Source organism: Athene noctua, chromosome 2 (genome assembly GCF_965140245.1).
Source record: "Athene noctua chromosome 2, bAthNoc1.hap1.1, whole genome shotgun sequence".
Classification (NCBI taxonomy): domain Eukaryota; kingdom Metazoa; phylum Chordata; class Aves; order Strigiformes; family Strigidae; genus Athene; species Athene noctua.
This window is the reverse complement of record NC_134038.1, coordinates 110,241,654-110,262,473: the sequence shown is the minus strand read 5'-3', so window position 1 is coordinate 110,262,473 and position 20,820 is coordinate 110,241,654. Positions and strand designations below refer to the sequence as shown.

General features: G+C 40.2%; 1 protein-coding gene across 1 annotated transcript in view; it reads left to right on the top strand.

The window, feature by feature from the left end:
- Positions 1-20,820, top strand: part of PRKAG2 (protein kinase AMP-activated non-catalytic subunit gamma 2) — a 221,645-nt gene that overhangs the window by 55,882 nt on the left and 144,943 nt on the right. Inside the window, exon 2 of the mRNA XM_074899883.1 lies at positions 11,565-11,636. Coding sequence (XP_074755984.1) covers positions 11,565-11,636 — 72 coding nt within the window. The remainder of the gene's footprint in view (positions 1-11,564; positions 11,637-20,820) is intronic.

Sequence of the window (20,820 nt, the reverse complement as noted above, 5' to 3'; positions counted from 1 at the left end):
CCTGTGAGATGAGCTCTAGCGCATCTACATCTGTGAGGACATAGTCACTAGTGAAGTCTCTTTCTGTTTCTCACTGTAGGTGCTAATGCTTTTGCTTTTAGAACTGATATATATATTTTTATAAACTTACCCTCTTGCTCTGATGCAAGAGACAATTTTCTAATAAGTACTTAATGACTTCTAGTGCCTGTTTGCAGTTCTAAGTCCAATTTCCATTCCTAATAGAGCTCAAAATAAATGTTAATAAAACTTAGGTTTAAATGCATACTAACAGTTGCACAGCTATTTAATACATATAGATAGAAATTAACATTCTTGATGAGAAAAAGATAACGAATAATTTGTTAGACCCGTATTACTTGATGAACTTAATTTTTGGTAGTGAGGAAAAAATCAGTATTTTCCTACAAAAATAAAAATAAAAATCAAAGCAAGAATAAAAAACGCTATTCTGAATCAAAATTTCCTGCTTGTGGTTTTAATTCACCTTGAGGAAAAAAAAAAAAATTGGTTTGGTTGTCTTTTGCTTAGTTTTGCTTCTTGCTTGGGTGCTTGTTTGTTTTGTGGGAGGTTTTTGGTAATACTTCTTGGCAGGGCGGATGTCCATATCAGGGTGAGCTGCAGGCAGAGGCTCTCCCTGCGCCTTGGTTTGGTAATTCCAGTGTGAGCTTTATTTTTTTGTGACAAATGGGTTTGGACTGTCTGCCACATGGCTTGAAGCAACAGCCAGTCATAAAATGGCCTCTCCTGTGCCAGGCTTGTACTCTGCCCATCTGTCACCATGTCCAGGGTGCCCTGCTAACTTGGAAATGTTTCCCACACTCTCTGAGCAGAACCAAATGATTCTTGACACATTGTGATGCACAAACTGCCAGCCAAGTCAAGTGCAGATTTGCCTGTTTTGGCTCACCAGTGTCTGCTGGGCTTCAAAACCATTGCATAGGGCAGAAGTTGCTTTTGGCAACATATATATGTAGATATCTAGCTTAAGTTTTCAGTTGGATTTACTTAAATGTGTGTTCACTTGTCTTTTCTCCACAGCATGTTCAGATAGGTCCACTGTCATCGTGATGCTTAAATAGGCACATGAAGAATAAGATGGTTAAAATAAGAAGACTCTTACTAAAGGAGCCAGAAGTGAACATGGCTTATTTTTAAGGGTTTTTTCCCTGCACTGGATATAAACTAGGAACAATTTCTGGAAAAAATTATACCAATGGTACCAACAAAAGCCATAGCCCTTGAAAGAAGCCTGCAGTTTATTTGGAGAAATATCTGCCTTAAAATTTTAGCATTGCATGTACAGTAATTAGAAAAAAAAAACCTCAGCGTGTGTTATTTCTGTCCTTCCCTTTCCATATGAGGATTATTTCCAAATAATGGACCCAGTGCAAAAACTCATTTTCAGTGTTGGCTATTTCAAGTGAGTGTGAGTAATCCCTTCGTTGTGTTCTTCCATTTGTTTAGTTGTTCACAAGATTTTCCAGATGCGTAAATATTTTATCCATCTTTCTTCCAGAGATGGTCATTGGTGTCTTCTAACACCTTTTTCCAAGCAAAACTGTGGTGTTTTTTGAAGCACATCCCATGAGACAGCCTTAACCAGTGGTCAGGGCTTGGTGTGAGGGGGCTTGGAAGTGTGAGATATACTATCCTTTGGACATTTCCATTAGATCATGACAATTCTCTTAACAAACATCTTTTCTCAGAGGTTGTATAGCTGGCTTGTTTTATTAAAATTTAAATTCTGGTTGTTTCAATTGGACACAGTGGCTCCTTCATTTTTCACTCCAATGGGTGCTCACCCTGTCAAAGAGTTGACCCTGTTTTCTACACAGCAGCCAAAGCTGTGTAAAGAAAATGTACATCTTAGTAACACTTAGAAATGCCAACAGAGCTTAGGACCTCATTGTGCTACCTATTGTATGGATGCCTATAGTGTGTCTAGACTGCCAGCAAAGATGTGATTGAAGCTGGGTTTAAATTAGCCCAGCTGAGTCCTGACAGCTGTACAACGGCAGGAGTGAGATGCTCAAAGTGAGCTAAATTGCCAGAGTATTTACTCAGCCTCCCGCAGGGATTTTGCAGCCTACACTAACCCATGTGTTGTCATGGCTACACTTTCATCAGTGCTGTGTGGAGCTGGGTGAAAGTGAGCTGGTGTAAACCACACTTGCAATTGCCATGTAGACGTGCCCGTAGTAAGACGCAATCCCTTGTCTGGGCAGCTTGGTCTCTGAATAGAGTTAAAAAAGGAAAATAAGGTATTTTGTTCCCATTTTATAGGCAGTAAAGAAGGAGAGGTAAGAGACAGGGTTTATTTATCCTATGTTGAATCATCCAAAGTTTAAGCAAGTTGTCCAGCCACTCCCATACCAGGGTAATAGGAACAAATTGCCCATTGGAGATGCTGGTTTTTCCCAGCTCTCTAGGCTAGACAAAAAGTGTGGAGTAGATGACTAGTGTTTTAGATGTCTGAAGTTAGGTGACAGGTATCCTGTCCTTGATGCCTTCCTAGAGGTAAACCAGAAAGCCAGAGCAGGCAATGAAAGTCTCATCACTTACGTCCATCCATGAAGCAATTCTGGACTGGATATTCAGTTTGTAAAGCAGTCTGGATTCCCACAGGATGAAAAAATGTAATGTAATTTATTAGTATTGCATTGCACTGCTAGCTGGGAAAAATAATAATGGTACAAAATCTCAGCATCTCAGCTCAAAGCCAAGGATGGGACCTGAAGGACACGCAATCTGGATTTAGGGCACAGTACTATACTAAGAATGTGCTAATGTTTTCTAGATTATCTTTGAGAATTTGAGCTTTCTTCTGTCTTTGAGGGCTTTTTATGTTGCCAGCTTCAACAAAATGCACATTTCAATAAGGAGTTCAGAGGGTGAAGAACAAAGACATCCATTCTTTTGGGAAAAGAAAAAAGAAGGTTTAGCCTATGAAATAAAGCATATTGTATATATTGGTCTCTTTTTTCATGTGGTGCTAAAACTGTAAGAAAAGCTATGGCAAAGTGACTGTAAACTTCGTAGACATGAAATTGCTCTCTGCAGCTGCAGAGTGATGTAGGAAAATGTGGCAGAAAAGCATCAGGAGGGGAATCTTCTCTCATCGTGGACTCCATGTGTTGTCCCCTTTAACCTCCCATTCAGGTCTTCAGCACACCAAGCACAGAGCCATCCTGTTCTTCCTTTCCTTGCCTGATTTAATCTTTGCTTCTGATTTTTTTCTTTCTTTCTTTTATAGTTGAGGGACTGCTTGATCAGATCAGGTGTCTCACTTGCCTGGCCTTCCAGCTATAAGCTTTCTTCCAACTGTTAAGATTATTCATGGTTATTAACTGACAAGAATGTAAAGAGGAGACAACAGGCAGCTGTCTTCCTAAATGCAGTGAAGTGGGAAAAATAGTTCCAGTTCAAGTATTTATGGCAGAGGTTATCTGCCTGGTGTAAATGTCATGTTCTTGAGTCATATAAATGCAAGGGAGAACCCTGCAAGTCCTTCTCAGATAAGGCTATCAGCTGGAGGTTTTCAGTTACGATTTTGTTTTGTTTTACTCTTCCTTGAGGAAATGGTTTTTGGAGAGATTTGGCCTATAGAGAGTAGAGAAAAAAATGCAAAACAGAGTGACTTTTAAAGTAGCTGAATTGTAGAAATTATTTAGAAAGCCTCATGATGATCCTTGCTTTGAATCCCTTTCACATTGCCCCCATGCTGCAGCATCTCGTTTTCATTACATTATGGCAAAATCATCTTTTGTTTCCTGCAGTTTTGCTGTTTCACTGTGGCTGAAGTTATGTTTTATAGCAAATGTGTGCTTTTCTCTGCAGATACATTGGGATCCTGTGTCTTGTTTATGTAAGACAACCATATAAGTATTGGAAAGCAAGTCTGTTGGCACTGAGTATGTGCTATCTGAAGGGTCTCCTGCAGTCCTTCCCTGTAGTCGTGTGTCTTTGTTGTTTCTTAATTCTCATCACTCATCTGACCACATATTCCAGGTCTGAGGTACATTATCTTCTGCTTTCACCTTGTGTCTCTTAACTTTGGGTGCTTCTCGGAGAAAATGTCTCACTCAGAGAAAAGTTGTCTTCAGCTGAGCACCCGGGAATAGCACTTAATAATGAGTTTGTGTGTGGATCGTGGTGTCACATGGAATACTGAGAATTTTGTTTTCCTCTCTGACTTGCTTTCTTTGCTGTTCTCTCACTTTCTCTCTCTTTTTTTTTTTTTTTAATGACATTTTGTTATTTACACGTTTGCTAGGTTGTCCATCTGCCGTTGTAATAAACATGCTGCCAGTCACCGTGCTGTGTGGTTCATGGTGTGAAGGAGCTGACAAACCAGGCTGTCGTGTGCATGGGGATCGTATTCAGGCTTTGTCAGAGAGCCCCTAATGATGGTCTGGGATTTACTGATGAGGTGGAGAGCAGTGCCTCTCCACCTCATCACAGCATTTCCATACAGCCTTGAGCAATCTGGACATTATAAACATTATGGGGCACCAGGCAGAACTGATTGCATTCCACCCCAGGCTATCTGTGCTCGGCTCATCTGCAAAGGCTGAATCACCAAGAAGATACGGTGGTGTTTCCTGGCAGGAGAGCGTGAGGCTTGAAAGAAAATTTCATTTTTTCCGTGAACAGTGTAGGAATGTGTTCTAGTGATTTAAGTCTGAGACTGAGAACAGAACAAAAATGAATCCACACTCTCTTGGCAGTTTTTGTTGATGAACCTTGTCTACAGCCTCAGAAGAAAAAAGGTGATGTTGCTGTACACTGCTGGAGATTAATGCCTGTCAGGATCAGTCAGGAGGTTTAGAAATTAAGAAGGGTGTGCTGGAGGTTGCTGGTATCTCATGACCAGGGTAACTTGGGAAGAACAGCTTGGAATACAGCTGTTTTCAGGGAAATATCAAGGACTTACTGGTTTCATGGCTCTCTTTATCCCCTTCCCCTTGAAATTCTTAGCTTTAGCAGCTCTTTTTGACCAGTGATGGCAATTCAAGCCGGGTGACCCATGGGTGAGAACTGGTGAGAAATGGCTTCAGTTGCTCTTTAGTACTCTGCCTGTTTCTTGTTGCAGCTGAAAGAAAGACCTTTAAATTACATGTAGGCTGGTTTTCTTATGCAAAGTTTTTTGATATAGGACATTGAATAATCACTGGATAGATGGGGATTTTCACATACCAAGATCTGGGTTAGATTTCAGCCAGTCATTACTCCCTAACTGTTTAGATTATGCCTCTTTGGGACTCAATATTTCCCATTTCTTCCAGGCACATCATTTAGAGTGATTTACCCTCTGTTATTTCAGATCTGATGCTGTATCCACTTTGACATTGAAGTGTGCACAGCTGGTCCTGCACAGTTACCCGGGTGCCTCTGGCATCTTCATGCTGTGGACAAAATCGAGTCTTTATATCTCATTTCTACCATCTCAAACTCTCCAGATTCAGTCAATTGTTCTTTTTTAAGACAAATAGCCTTAAAAGTAATAGCAAACAAATAAATTTGAATAGCCTTGTGAAGTACAAAGCTGGCTTGCACAAATCTATCCAGCTTTGTACATCTGTTACTGCCCACTCCCATTGAGTCATACCAAGACTTAGTCACCAGCATCCTCAGTCTCACAGTACGACTTACATATCTGTCTCCAAAACACATGCTGCAGTCTAGATGGCATGGGGGAGGGAGAAAAGCAAAGCAAAGAGCAACCTACTCCTAAAAGAATAAAGCAATGTAGCAAGTCTTATTATACTATACTATTACTAGTATATCAAAACAACAAAAACAAAAGGACAGAAATTCCTGTGTATGTCAGTTTTGAATCTTTCCTTGTGCAGTAACTGAGTGATTTGATACAAATCCCCAAAGGCTTCTAGATAGGATTGTTCTCAAAAAAATAAAATTTTCTGTTCAATCAGAGCTACCAAGCTATGCCCTCTATTCCACAGAGTTCAAACTGTGGATTCTACTCACAGGCTATTAGCATATGTAGCATATTTGCTATTCAGAGTTTTACATAGGCTTGTAATAGGTACGAATCCAAGGTTGATCTAAAAAAAATCTGCTGCTGTGCAGACTGAGATGAAAGAAACTGTTCACAGCTAATGTTAATAAAAATCCTGACTTTCTTTGTCCTTGGTAGGATAGTTGAAGTGCTCATAGCTCAGTAACATTAGCAGAGAAGGAGACCCTGTGAGCCCTGTTAAGGTGTGATGCTGGGAGTGCAGCTTTTAGCATTTTTTTGTGAGATAAGGGCTCTTAATTTGTCTGTATCTTGTTTTCTTTGTTTATTTTATTAAAGGAGCTGTCTCCCCATATTGAAAAGCTGTCTTAGTAAAGTGTCACCTCCTGCTTGAGTTATGTTGTAAAAAGAAACTGTAATGTCTGGCAGGCATTTCACATCCTTAAAATTGGTGCAGTCCTAGCACATATATAGAACTTAGTGAAGCAAAAAAATAATGTCTCACAGGTGACACCATCAGTAGTCAGGACTGTGTGATGCTACATACACTAGGGCTCTGAAGTTGCTTATAGCAGAGGAGCCCAGCCTTCCATCAGAGATGGGCCATGGGGCTAGCATGAAGCTATTCTGACCTGAATCACCTCTGAAACATGGCCAAAATGCTGACCATGTTCATGGGGTATAGACCCACCACCATGGGCACAGATTTCACTTGACCATGTTGTTCATGGCCATGCCTTGTGTTTGAAGGGGTGGTTGCAAAAGATGGCAGCAGGCAGCTGTTTGTTAAATATTCTTTTGATACCCAGCCCTGAAATTTTGGACCACTATTGAGTGGAGCCATAAAAAGGTCCTACTTCCACCCAAAGTACCTTGGAAATTGTTCTCTGACCTGTCAGTCACAGCATGCCCCAGTTTGCCTTACTACCTCCTTGGTTTCAGCCATTGAAGAGAAGCTTTATCAGTCTGGCTGCCAAAGTAGCCTTGAAACAAAGCAATAATGAAAAAAGAGTCCTGTTTATTCTGTGTTGTTTACTGGATCCAAGGCTTTAGTGGTCTGTTGCTTAAACTTGCAGCCTTTTCAGCAGAATTGCTGGAAGCCCTCTTCTGACACCAAGGTCTCCAACTGCATAAATGTCCAGACCAGCATGTCTGGGCAAGCCTTTTGGCAGGAATCCTCCCCAGTAAGAAAAGGAACACTGAAAAATTGATGGAAAACGTGAAAAATGGCTTGGCTAACCAGATCTTGCTCCTGTTGCTATTTGGCTATGCTATGCCAGCCAGTATATTTTCTTTCTGTATCCTAAAATGTGGTTTTCTTTCATATTCTCCAAAACAGTTCTGAGAAAAGGTTCTTTGCTTTCCCAGGATGTCAAAGAACAAAAATTTTATTCTTCCTTCTTCTCACATAATCCCAAGTATTCTGATATGTAAAGGCTGCCAAAGGAAAAAGAGCTGCAATTAGGAAGGATCACCCTTTAGGTGTAGGGATAATCCAGACAAGAATCCTCTTAGAGTTAGTCTCACCTTTGGAGGAGAAACTAGTGTGAAGAATCTGTAGCCTTCCAGATACTCAGGTTGCCCAGAGGGGCTGTGGCTGCCCCCTCCCTGGCAGTGTTCAAGGCCAGGTTGGACGGGGCTTTGAGCAACCTGGGCTAGTGGAAGGTGTCCCTGCCCATGGCAGGGGGGGTTGGGACTATATGGTCTTGGAGGTCCCTTCCAACCCAAACCAGTCTATTATTCATTCTATGATTCTTTATCTGTTTTCCCCCCAGAGGAAGTAGGGAAAGTGGTAGAGAAGGTAAATATTCTTGCAGACAGAATTATCCTGACTTATACCCTGCAAAAACTAAAGTAGTAGACAAGCCTTTTAAAAACAATAAAGTCAATTTCGTTGCTTTTTTAGATCTGTTAACCCCCTGTGCTACCAATAAGAAAAGACCTGGAAAATCACCTAGTGATTAGATGTTGTGGAAGATTGCCCTCCCCAGAAGGGAGCCTGGCTGGTAGCAGGAGCACCGAGATGTGGCTCTGCTGTGTCACAGCTCTGCTGTCTTCCAGAAAAAGCTTTGATATCCCTGGGGCTGTATCTTTCAGTGAATGTAACAGAAGCTGCCATGACAACCTCTTGTAAATAAAAGTGGGTTAAAAACCAAATAAATCTGAAGCTGCTTTGTGGCTGTGAAGTAAATCTAAACTGTTCAAGAGGTCATTTTTTTGTAATTGGGGATGGCAGGAGTGATGTCTGGCTATCAGACAGTGCTGAGCGACGTGAAGGACTGACTGAGGAACAGGAGCATGGCAGGAAAGCTAACAAAACTTTTCAAAACAGACTTCTCATACTCTTAATTCCAGGTTAGCAGCACCAGGAGCTGCAATCTCTGGCTTTTGTTCCTCACAGGGATGATCACAGACTGTGGTCTGTACAGAAGTTGTCTATCTGAGGATATAATGCAGGGCTGATGGATACAGGGAAAGATGCCATTAATTCTTCGGCCAGGGCTCTGCAGTCTCAAATGAGAAGGACTCTTCCTCATACCAAGATGTCACTGTGCATCTTTGATGGAAGTTTTTAAAATATCTCTTTAGAACCATGTGATTTTCCAAGGTCCATATTCCAAGTGCAGTAAAGCACAGCTGGAGAGCAAGAAAGCTAAGAAAAGTTTCAATCCTAGGTTAATGCCAGAGCGAGCCATCACTGTGTATCTGTTGGCATAAGATCAGTCGGATATGTGATAAGGGCTAGGGCTGTGCCATTGGCCTGTCGAGAGTACTGTGGTGTTTTGCAACACTTTTGGAGCAGTTTTTATTTTGTTGTTTTTTAGAGAGTTGCTGTATCATCAAATGCATTGTGTCACAAGTCTGTGTGAAGAGGAACACAAGAAATAAATGTATCTAGTCTGTATTCTGCAGAGATAGACGCAAGGAGAAACTAAGCATCTAATACTTCCTTGCTTAACCAGCAGGTTGGAATTGAGAGCAGTATTTGCAGCCTGACATTTGATATACATATTTTTTCCTTCTGTAAATTGATGCCTTCACATATAGAATCCTGTGAAGAAGTGAAAGGTGAAAAAATTGTTAGGTAGCAGCTACAATTACACAGGACTAAAAGTACAATTATCCTGTTTGAAATCTTCTCCAGCACTGTATTAACAGAGAAAGTCTCATGCTGTCCAGAGAGGTATAGGTCCAGTTATTTCTGCTTACAGATAGAGACCTCCTGTTCTGTGTGTAAAGACAGATTAAGTTAACATGTCTGTGTGGTATCTGAGAGTTACAAGTTAGACTAGTCATCAGCTGGGTTTCACGATACTTTTAGACTTTAGAAATTAATATGTACATGTTTTGGGCAGAAGGTTTTTGCTCAAAAAAAAAAAGTTATGGTTTTGTTCCTAGCTGTTCCAGATATTCTGAAACAGCTTTTTCAACTCTGATTACTAGATATGTGTCCCCTTAAATCCAGTTTCTTCCATTTAAGCTCTGGCCTTCCTAAATAGCAGGTTTTTCTCCCTGTGGATTAAAAGTAGTAGTAATATAGGGATGCTAATATGTGGAGCTAAAAGAGGTTATTTCATTGATTTATTCCATGGAAAGTGACTTAGCACACATTAGATTCCAGCTTCTGCACTACTGAGGATGGGTAGTGGAAAATGTTGGTAAATCCTTTGGCTAAATTAAAGTAAACATGAGGAGATATATTTTTGTGTTACTTTCCATTAGGCTCTTAAACTTTTTCACAGAGATTCTTCACTTAAATGCTGCAGTAACCTATGAAGTAGGAATAATTGTAATTACTAATAATAATTTAAAAATGAGTAGATACACATTATTATAAAATATAAATTATTTATATAAATTCTATACAATATTATTATAAATGCTATTTATAAATAAACAATTTTTATAGGGAGCACATAAATAATTTTGATCTTAACTAATTACAAGAATAAGCAAATTAATACAGAAGCTTTTAAGATCCTGCAGTGCCTGGTTCAGCCTCTGTCAAATCTTGATAACAGTGAAAATCTGAACCAAACAATTGGCCTCTTCTTTTGGTTTTGAGATGTTTCCTTACATTTTTATTTGCAAATGAAGTTGATGTGAAACACAGACATCACAGCATGGCGATGAGGGTGCCGTTATATAGTTAGGTTGGTGCTTTGTTGTTCTGGCCTTTGTAGATGGTTCCCATTGAATTTGCATAGATAGAGCCGGGAGCATACTAATTTGTCATGAATATTTTGGTTTGTGGCCTAATGATTTGGGGCCAGCTTGGCCAAGCTTGGCTGCTGCTGCTTTTTTTTTTTTTTTTCCTTTCCAACTTGGCATAAATTACTCCCATGTGCTTCAGTTCCAGTAATTCAATATTTTGTTCCTTATTTTTGTTGTTCGTTATGTAACCAGAATATTTTAAAACACTTGTAAGGATTATGCCTAAGTTACACATTTTTGAGCATATTTTGGATTTAGTATGATTACACAATGTGAAGTGATTAGACCTGTGGCTGCTTTGAATTCTGAAGGCAAGCAAGCCTTGCAGACTTCCCGGCCGGTGCTAATTTTTAATTAAACTATATTTAATCTCAAATTAGGTTTATGTGAAATTGCTGTTTGTTTATGTTTTGAACTATTTTAAATGGGATGCAGATGTGGTGGTAGAGAAACACTGAATCATTACATGGAAAAGGTGATGCCTTGCATCTGGGAGGTTCTGTGCTGGGTAGCTATTCCTGACATTTAGATCCAGATTTGGGTTCCAAGACTCAGTTCTTCGGCACACAGCATTAAGCAACTCTATGCTTTCGGTCATAGAATTACTCATTATCTACTTTTCTGATCAAACAGATGCTAAACTTGACACTAACATAATTTCCTTATGCATGTAGAAAGGAGCTCTAAAAGCCCCATGGTTGGAACATTAAGTAGCATAAACAGAACAGACGGCAGGAAGTACAATATAATTGCAGTTTGTTTTTGTTAGTTAAAGATGAGCATGTGTGCTTTTCTTATGACTTTATTGTCTTTAGTCACACAGAATTGGGTGCTTCTCTCTCATTTGTGCAAGTGAATTGGTTATTTCCTCCCCAAGTACCATGTCTTTGTTTTCTCCTTCTTTGTTATATATGTTACATATTTTTCAGAACATTGACATATTCTCTTTCAGGTTTTGTTTATTCCCATAAATACTGTTTATACTAAGATTATATAAAGGCAAGATAAGCCATTTGCTGAGCAAGTGGCTGTATTTAAACTGTAATTTCCTATGTTTTTTTATGTGGGATTTCGGTACCTCCCCTTGAAAGTTTTAGCACAAGAATTTTGACTTTGGCTGCGCAGGTGCTTTTTCATGGTGATGTGCAAGCACTGCTAAGGGCTCCCTATTCATTTATTACTTACATCTGCAATTGGTTTCTCAGCCAAGGGAAACGATCAGAGCTCATGTTATTGCTTACCAGCAATTGCTATGGGTAAAGTAGTGGGCACTTTGGAAATAAAACCGCAGGCTACAATCATGGGATGCTCTGATGGAAGGGAGAAGACATTAATATTGGACACCAATTTTTCTTCTCTGTCCTGACAGGATCTCAGCTCATTTGCCATGCCATTCTTGGACGGTGACGTGGAGAGCACAGACAAAAATGCTTCTCGCAAGGTAGGATATTTCCAAAGCTTCACCTTCGCTGTAGTGGTTGAATCCCTTGGTGGTAAACACAGTTTATTAGGCTTAAAAAAGCCTGGGGTTTTAATCTTTCCTGCTGTACCATTAACCTGTTGAGAGTGATGCAATAAGGCAAATATAGTGGCTTTTGCAGAACTTACCATGAGTGTGCAGTATAACCTGTAAATGATACTAGCCTGTGGTGGTATTGTTTTAAATATTGCAAATGCATGTGGCACTGCTGTAATTCAATGAAGTGATATTGTGTAACTGTATTCTCAGGAATATAGTTAGCTAACAAAATTTGTGGTGTTGCAACAGAAATACAGTGCCCAAATAGGTGTCTGTGGCTGTTGGTATGTTTTCTTGGAATTGTCTCCTGATGGTTGCTCTCTGGATGTGGAGGTTTTAACTGTTTGGTGTCCTTGAGCTATATGTCCTTGGCACTGGCAAAATGAGCTGCCTTCATTTGCTGAAGTCATAACGATAGGGTCTTCCTGTAAACAAGGTGGAAAGGTTCTTCCTTGATGTGGGATTAACTCAAGGTTATCCTTCTGGAGGCATTGCTATGATTTGTCTTTCTGATGGCCTGCTATTAAATTAAAGCAATACCTTCACAGAGTTTGCTTGCTTTAAAATGATCAGGTGAGCACATTCACATTGGGGATGGTTATACAGCGCCTACAGTCTCCAAAGCAATAAAAATTGTGGGTGGGATCTGTCATCTTCAGGTCCTGGCCTCATCATTTTCACAAAGTGTTGAAGTACAAGCTGGTCTGCTAAATGTAAGCCTCCTACCAGCCAAGTAATGGGCTTGGTGAAGACAGGTACTCCTCTGAACAGCAGATAACCCCAAAAGGTGATCTACAGCTACACAGCAGACCAGTTTGACTTGTCACAGTATTTACAAGGCTATGGACCTCCATGAAGATTAAACCTGCTATAAGCCATTTGTCAAAGAGTCTGCAGTTACAGTTCAAGGCAGGTGAAGCAGTAAATATCTCCTTAGTGAAGCTAATCTGCATCTAGAACAATAACTTAGCTCTGTTGACAGCATGAGTTTCTCTTCCTTTGCACCTCTCAGCAAAGGACAGTTGTTTAAAAAATTTCTGCAATCCATCAGCAATTGAATATGTTTATAACAATGGCCTTGTTCTTTTCTGCATTGGACCTTTTAAGACTGATGTAGGAGTCACTGACGCAGAGGAGCTCTTGTAGATGCCAGGGAAGCTAAAATATACAGTGTTACCAAAAGGTGCTTGTTTGAAGGGTTTGAATAAAGTGAACAGCGTTTATGTTTTTGGAAAGGGTTATCATGCTGGAAGAAGGCAGGGGTTTCTAGCTGAAACTTGATTTTTCCATTTATCACCTCCTTTTCCCAAAGAGAGGTGAGAAAGCTGCATGAATGTCAGTCATAAGGAAAAAAAAAATATCAAAGCTAATCTCACTCATGTGTAGTATGACATGGTATCATTTAATGACTTGCACTTTCCCATTTATGAATTCCCCGTTTTTCTTCTTACTGGTCTTGGGATCTCTTTTGATGGGTACTTGTCTTAGGAGAACTGGAAGAACATTTCAGTAGTTGCCCCTTTTTGCAGCTGTAGCAAATGCTGGTTTTTGCCTGACTTGGCTCAAGTTCTGCTTATGGAAGTGCAATTAACTTTGAAATAACCATGCAACTGGGGCTCAACATCTGAAATCGCGTTTTTAACTGACCTTTTTGATTGTGTGTATAAGACCCTGAGCTTTTTCTAACATTGTACTTGGAGCTTTGTTCAAAACACGCAACAAAGTGATAAGAAATGAGCTGGCAGTGCCCAACTTCTGATAAGAAACAAATCTAATAAAATCCATCATATCCTACATACCATTTTCCTCAATGTGAAGGATGGGATCTTTGCCCCTAGTGAACGATGAGTAGCATCAGACTGCAGTATTTATTTAATTCTAACTAAAAGTTTGCCAGTCCCTACTGGTGCTGCATAAAGAAGTCCCCAAGTTACTCTTCACTTTCAAATGAGATGAGATCCTTTGTTCCAGTTTGAAATCACAGTATGGTGTGTAACTTTTGTGTATCAAAAGTCAGTATTTCATCAGTGGTGTGGCCTTTCCATTCATCAGTCATGCTGGAGACAGGCAATTGATCAGGGTTGTCTCTCTTTCTGCACTTAACTTTTCTGTTGCTGGGCTACAGATCAAGGTAGAGAAGACTAGTTCACAACCCATCGTTCCAACCTGCCATTAGTTTAATTCTTCCGTTCTTTGTGAAAGGCTTTTAGAAACTGAATTAACATTTTTCACAGAGATCCTCAGCACTTTATAATGCAAGTGTCTCTCAATCATTATCCTGTGACAACAATCCTCATTACACAGCTAGGAAAATCATGTGCAGAATTATTTGTTCAGGTTCACATACATAGGATTTTTTTGGCAGCATTGGGAGGGTGACACACATTTCCTGAAGTTTAGCCTTAATCACTTCTCATTAACATGGTTACTATTATAAATGATGTATTCTTCTTTCTTTTTATGACCGATGACAGAAAGATCACAGGGGTAGTTTTCACCTTCCTCTGTTGAAGATGGAGAATATAATACTGTGAGGACTCTTGTGTAGAAGTTTTTGGTGTGGTGTGACAGAGGAAGGTAGCTCTTGTGCCTGTGGCAGGTATTCTGGCCCTTCTTATTGCCTGACAAAATGCCTTAATGCTTGTGCTGGTAGCTTTGTCTAAAACAACTGGTATTTCTGATTGTCCCAAAGCTAGGACTCTCCACAAGTGGCTTGAATCCTTGTTGCAGAGGAACCTTAGAGGATCATTAAAGCAGTATAGACCAGGACAACCGGGAGCTCAGAAGCAATTAGATTTACTTGATTTCCTTACTCTGGAAAAAGACAGTGGAGGAGGGGCAGTTTGGAGGCCTGGAAAATCATGAGTGATGTGGAGCATCATTCAGAAAATAATTCTGGTACAGTGTGGCAGGGCAGCGGTCAGGCATGAGTACCCCTCTGCACTCAAATGGCTCTATCAATTTTAGAGGTCTTAACACCTTGAATGTTTATAGATCTTTCATTTTAAATGTTAAAGGTTAAAGGATAAGGTGTGGAAATTATAGGAAACCGATAGCCATTGCTTTCAGCTGAAAGCCCAGGATTGTGAATGATTAGAGAGAAGAGAATGGCACAGGAAGAAAATTATCCGTGGGGAGGCAGCTGGCAAGTTATAGATGGAGAAGGGAGGAGGAGGAAGAAAAGAAGTTTGAAGAATAATATTGATCCATTCATTTGTGGATATAATTGAATTTTCATTAAAATATAGAAGAAAGCTTGGAAAAGAAATGTACATTAAAAATTATTTTCTCTACATGGGGAAAAAGTTGGTGAAGTGTTTATCTTAGATGACGATGGTGACTCTGTCCTCTTAATGACTTAAGTGTATTTAAAGCGGAAGATGCTAAAGCTAAACATCTTAAAATGAAATCCAAACAACTCTCATAAAACACCCTTAAATGAAATGACAGAGCTTTCTCTGACTAGTCCTGATTTTGAATAAATATTGGAGCAGAGATTAAATTCCAAAAGACTGCAAAAAAAAGCAATTACTGTGCTAATATTTACAATGTTTGCAATTAGCATAATTTACAGGTTTGTCAGTCTAACATTAGTCGTGGGCAAAACAATGACATCTAATATTGGATAGTTAATGATGCTATTATAATAGACTCAGTTGGATTGGAATTAATGATAAGCAGTTCTTATTGAACAAATGTGAGGTTTTAAATGAATTATCAATCTGGTTGGAAAAAGTCATAGTGTTGGTGTCATATATATTAAAAAGTAGCACAAGATATTTTGATTTAAGAAACTGTAATGATACTGGATAAACACGGAGCCTATTAAATGAATCAAAACCTGGCTGATAAAATAAATTGAGACTCATCAGTGGAAATTTTTGTTTCTAGGCAGACAAAACATTCTGTTGCTATACCATACCATACTTTATTGAAACAAATACAGACTCATTACTGATACAATTTGTAGTTCATACAAAAATAAGGGGAAAGCGTGGTAAATTCTGAGCAGGAACGTCTCCAATGCAGAATGACCTGAATCGCTTAAAACACATTTTGCAAACAAAGAGCTCATCTCAATTTGGTCAAACTGTGATTGGTTACACCTAGGAGCAAATAATGCAGACTTTAGTGTTTGGGACATCTGGCACAAAGCCTTGATTAGACTTTGAGAATAGCTATAGGTTATCAGCTGTACATGTATTCTGAATGTGATGTGGTGGTAAAAGGATTAGTTTGGTTTTTGGATGTACGAACAAAGGAATAGGGTGAAAAGTAGAGGTTTTGTTATGACTGAATTTGGCACTGACTCACAGTTCTGCTATCGGTGATGCAAGAAAGTGTTGATGAACTAAGATTGGACAACATCTGAGGAGTGACTCCAATATTGAAGGACACTGAGGAGTGTTTTGCCCTGCTCCTGGTCCCAGCATTGTTTTTGTTTTGTCCAGTGACTCATGGGAACTGCATGAGCAGCCCCTGGAACAGGGAGGAGAAACAAAAAAAAAAGCCATTTTTAGCCCCCCGTTCACTAGATAATAAATGTCCTTTTGATTTCTTTTTTCCCAGTCTTTTTTTTATCCATTTCTTTATGAGTAGTGAGGATGGGGATCGTGTTGTGGATGGTGCTGCAGCCTTGGCATGAGGCACCTGCAGTGGATGCAGTGAGCCTAAGGGCAAGGGCATGTAGGACAGCCACTACACTGTCATGTGCATCACTCCTTCCCACCCATTGCTTTAAAATAAATGCAGTTAAGGGTTAGGAAGTGGATGGGGAGCCAGCCCTGCTTTCACCTTTCCTCAAGCCTGCTTCTGCCTTTGAGCAGCCCCGCTTGCTGCTGGAAACCTTACCCCAGCCGTCTGCACAGCAATGCAGAGCTCTCTCAGCCTGCCAGAGCAGCCAGCTGCATCCCATTGTATTTTAATTTGGGAAAGTGTCATTGTACTTTAGTTTTGGGAAGTGACATCTCTGATCCCGTAAAATACGTTGTCATCTCAATTGTTACTGCTCATGCAGAACCAAGGGAACTAGTGGTGGTGAATGTGACCACATGGTGCCTGGGAGAGTAAGTCCTTCATTACCTTTCAGTCTAATGAAGTCAGCTCTTGTGTTTCTGTGAGCTCTTTTGTTCCAGCAGAATGAGAGAATCATCCAATTAACTTTATCAAAGGCCTTTTTTATTGAGATTCAGTGGAAGGGCAGGAAACAAGTACAGACATCTATCTGGTGTATCGTCTCTAATTGTGTTTATTGTCCCTGTCAAGGATGGTGGGAGGGGGGGGAGTCCTTTTCTGTCGCTCGCCTTTCAAAAAAAATTTTAAATGAAGAGGCAAAATAAAGGTCAAATAACTCACTGTTGTAAAAGCAAACAGAACTCAAATGGTCCATAAATGTCCTAAATGTTTGGAATTGGAGAAAAAAAAAGGAACGGTGCTCAGGAGCATTTAGTAACTTTCACTTAAATTCAGAAGCATTTTGAAAGGCTGTTTAGCTTGAGCCCATTCACATTTCAGACAGATTATTTTTTTAGCCTGCTCTGAAAAATTAATCTAAATTCACCAGAAACTGAACAAGAGCCAGAGATTTTTCGGGGTGGGCATCCTGTGTGGAAGGCTGTGTGCTCAAGAAAGGACCTGTTCCTGGAGTACCCTGGCAGAGGAGCAGAGGAGAGGGCTGTGAAGAGGTGCTGTGTCAGGGACATGGGCAGTGCCTGGGTTTCCCTGGCTCCAACACAGACTCTGCCTCTGCGTAAGTTAGGGCCTTCTCAGCAGAGCTCGTTCATTTTTCTGGGCACGTTGCTTTGGCAGGATACTTCCCTACAGTTAAGTGGTCCTTAAATTCTAGACTGGGAGCAGAAATGGCTTCTTAGAGAGGACTTTATTTGGTAAAATGGAGGGATCAAATTTTCAATACAAAGCATAGGAAAGAAAACAACAATGTTGGGAAAATTTCTGCCCATGAGTGAGAAGAGACAGGACTGAAATGGTTGGTGTGTGGAGGACAAGAGACTAGTTTGTGGTGAAGTATGAATAGTTTGGTCTCTTAGCACATTGCGTTGGGGATTATCATATGGTAGTGATTAAATGTAATGCACTTTAATGTTTCTAGTAAAAGAAGATGAAGAATTGAGAGTCAGGTAAGAAAAAGATGAGGGGAAAGTTGGCAGAGTGGTATTGAAAGAATGACTGTTGGGTGGAGGGACAGAACTGGTGGGGTTTCCCCAAGCTCAGTCCTGGGACTGGTCTTTGCTAGTAAGGCTGAGATGAAAACCAGAAGCATACTAACCAACTTTGTTGATGATGCTAAGAGAGGTGGTTTTTTCATCATAGAGAAGGACCTTATACAGGAAGACCTGGATGACCTTCAGGATGGATAAATTCTTAACAACACTCCTGAACAAGGTTGTTCACTTGGGATTTGTCAACAGGAGCAGTAAGTAAAAGAGGTCAGGGTGTGTACTTTTGGCCCAGAGATGAAGGGCTTGGGCACAGTCCTGTTGCAGAGCCAAACTCTTGCACCCACTAGAGCAGGGTGGCCACATGCAACCTGGGACTGTTCCTGTCTTGTGCTCTCTCCAAGCCGAGGCAGCACCTGAGGAGTTCTTATGGCAGAGACTAAATCCTCATCAGATGGTAAGTGATCAGGGAAGTGTGATGGACAACTGCTCAACGGTTTGAGCCTCTGTCCAGCTGTTTCATTCACTGGTATGGGGTGGTCTGGGGCTGGTAGTAGTTTACGTTGGGAATTTGTCATCTAGGAGTTTGTCTGTTGAAAATGAAGTTATGGGTCTGCTGGTGCATCACAGGATGACTCTGAGCCATTAACGTGCATAGCTAGGAGAAAGAAATAAAAAATGAGGAAGAGAGAAAGATTCCCTCATCCAGGTGAAATGACAGGGACAGCTTTCAGGATGCCATTTCTTGTGTTGAAATCTTCCAGAGCTGCCATGCTTGGGGCAGGTGCCACACTATCACTTTACATTTCATTCAAAAAATTTGATCTACTAGATGCCAAGTCTACTAGGTGCCAAGCACTGTAAGATATGTCTTGTTTTGTTGCTTTATTTTTCAAGTGGCTAGTTCTGGATGTATTTTAGAAACCTGCCTAAAATCATTTGGTGTATACAACAGAGCAAAGTCTCTCCCTGGATCAGCCCAGCTGAGGATCCTTTTATGCTCCAAAGCATGAAAATTGATAGTCTCTTACAGCATTTTAGGATATATTTACTCAGTGTGATGTAAGGTAACTAGTTTAGCCTTGAACAAGCGGAAACAGTTGCTAGAAACAGCCCGTCTGATGTATCAGGGGACTCTGCTTGGTTGCTTAACCTCACCAGGGAGCACATTGCTGTAGGCTGGGGATAGGTTTGCACTGGTAGTATTACTGAGCTGCTGATTTAGCCTTACCCACTGCACTCTTCTCTGCAGACATACAGTCAGGAGCTGACATTTCTCTTCCTTCTCTCCCTTCATTGTAAGGTTTAAGGAGTCCAAGGTTAGGCACAGAGTTTAAAGATTCTGTATATGCTCTGCACAAAGGCAACACAGGGAACATTTTTTTGTTGTTTGTTTGGTTTTTTAATTAGGTGATACTCTTCATACTTAGAGGAATTTTTCAGTTTGTTTGATTAGACCTTATTTGTGCACTGATTTGTATTGTACTTGCATTGTGTGTTTGGATTCCTTATCTCCCAAAGGCCAATTACCCAGTCAGGGTCAAACAGACCATATCACAATGTGCATTTATTAGGTGTCTTTCATATTTCTTCCCGTTCTCACTTTACTGCTTTTCCTGGACCAGCACAAACTGATGTACAAGGGTGATTAATGTGAGAAACTAGGGTGCAATACTTTTGCTGCTACAGCTCAGCTGGAGGAACAGTTATCTTTCCACAGCACATGTGGGAGTTTTGTGCCCACCTGCCTGTCATAGCTTCGGTGAGTCCAAAAAACATGAAGAACAGGCTGATGATCCATCTAGCTGTGTAACCTGCCTCTAGCACCACTGCCAGAGTTGTCACACCGAGTCTGCGTAGGATGGTGGGGTTTATTCCACAGCAGAGATTCTTCCACATTCCCAGCTGAAGCATGAAAATTAAAATTGCCTTGTGACTTTTGTATATGCTGTGATAACTGTTGTTGCTGCTGATTTTACTCACAGAAGCACGTAATCATCTTTTAAGACTCACAATCTGTTAACCTCAAATAATCTTCTAAGAAGGCAATCCTGTTGTAATTCCCAAAGCAAAATCACAGGTATTTATCTGCTTTGATGGTAGGTGTAACCTCTGTGTAATTAACACATGGAGCGGCTGGGGAAGAATTCGATGAAGTAATTTCCTTTAATTTAGGAGCATGCACATGTGTATTTAGCAGCGTGCCCCTGGTGCTCAGACAATTAGCTTATTCATCTGCCTGGCGTGATGGAGAGAAAGCAACTGGTTGTGATTGCAATAAATAAAAACATCCCACTGCTTCTGCTCAGAATTTGAGAACAATTTGCTTTTGTGTTTGACTTGCGCATACAAGGGAATACTGATGTTTTTGACAAATTGTTGCTTTACATTTTACATTACTAGAATTGCTTCAGCATGTGAAGACATGTTAGTCTTTTAAAAGTGTCTCCTATCGATGTGTTGTTATAACCAAGCAATCATGCAGAAAAGATCACATGACATATTAAGGGTAGCACCAGAATGATGGCCTTCTCTTAGCTTTACAAATGTCATGGTTCGTCACTTTAGGAAAAATTATAATGAAATTACTGTCCTGGAAGCAGTCTTAAATTACAATAGTGGTGGCAGATTTGTATTATGGTTAAAGTGAACTTGAAAATGTTCTTACTCTCCACTTTCAGGCAGTATATTTGGCCACAGACAGTTTTAAATTGCAATGCAAAAGGAGGTGCCGTTGCACTACTTGATTGTTTCCTGGACTGTATAGTTGTGAACAGAGCAACATAAAAGTAGTCTCAGATGATTTACAGATAATATTTGAGTAAAGTTAATGAGTTTTTTTGAAAAGGCTATCACTTTGGGACTATTTTACCCATGACAAAAGCGCAATTTGTTTATTAATTTACTTATAGTGTGGTTATTATTCAAGG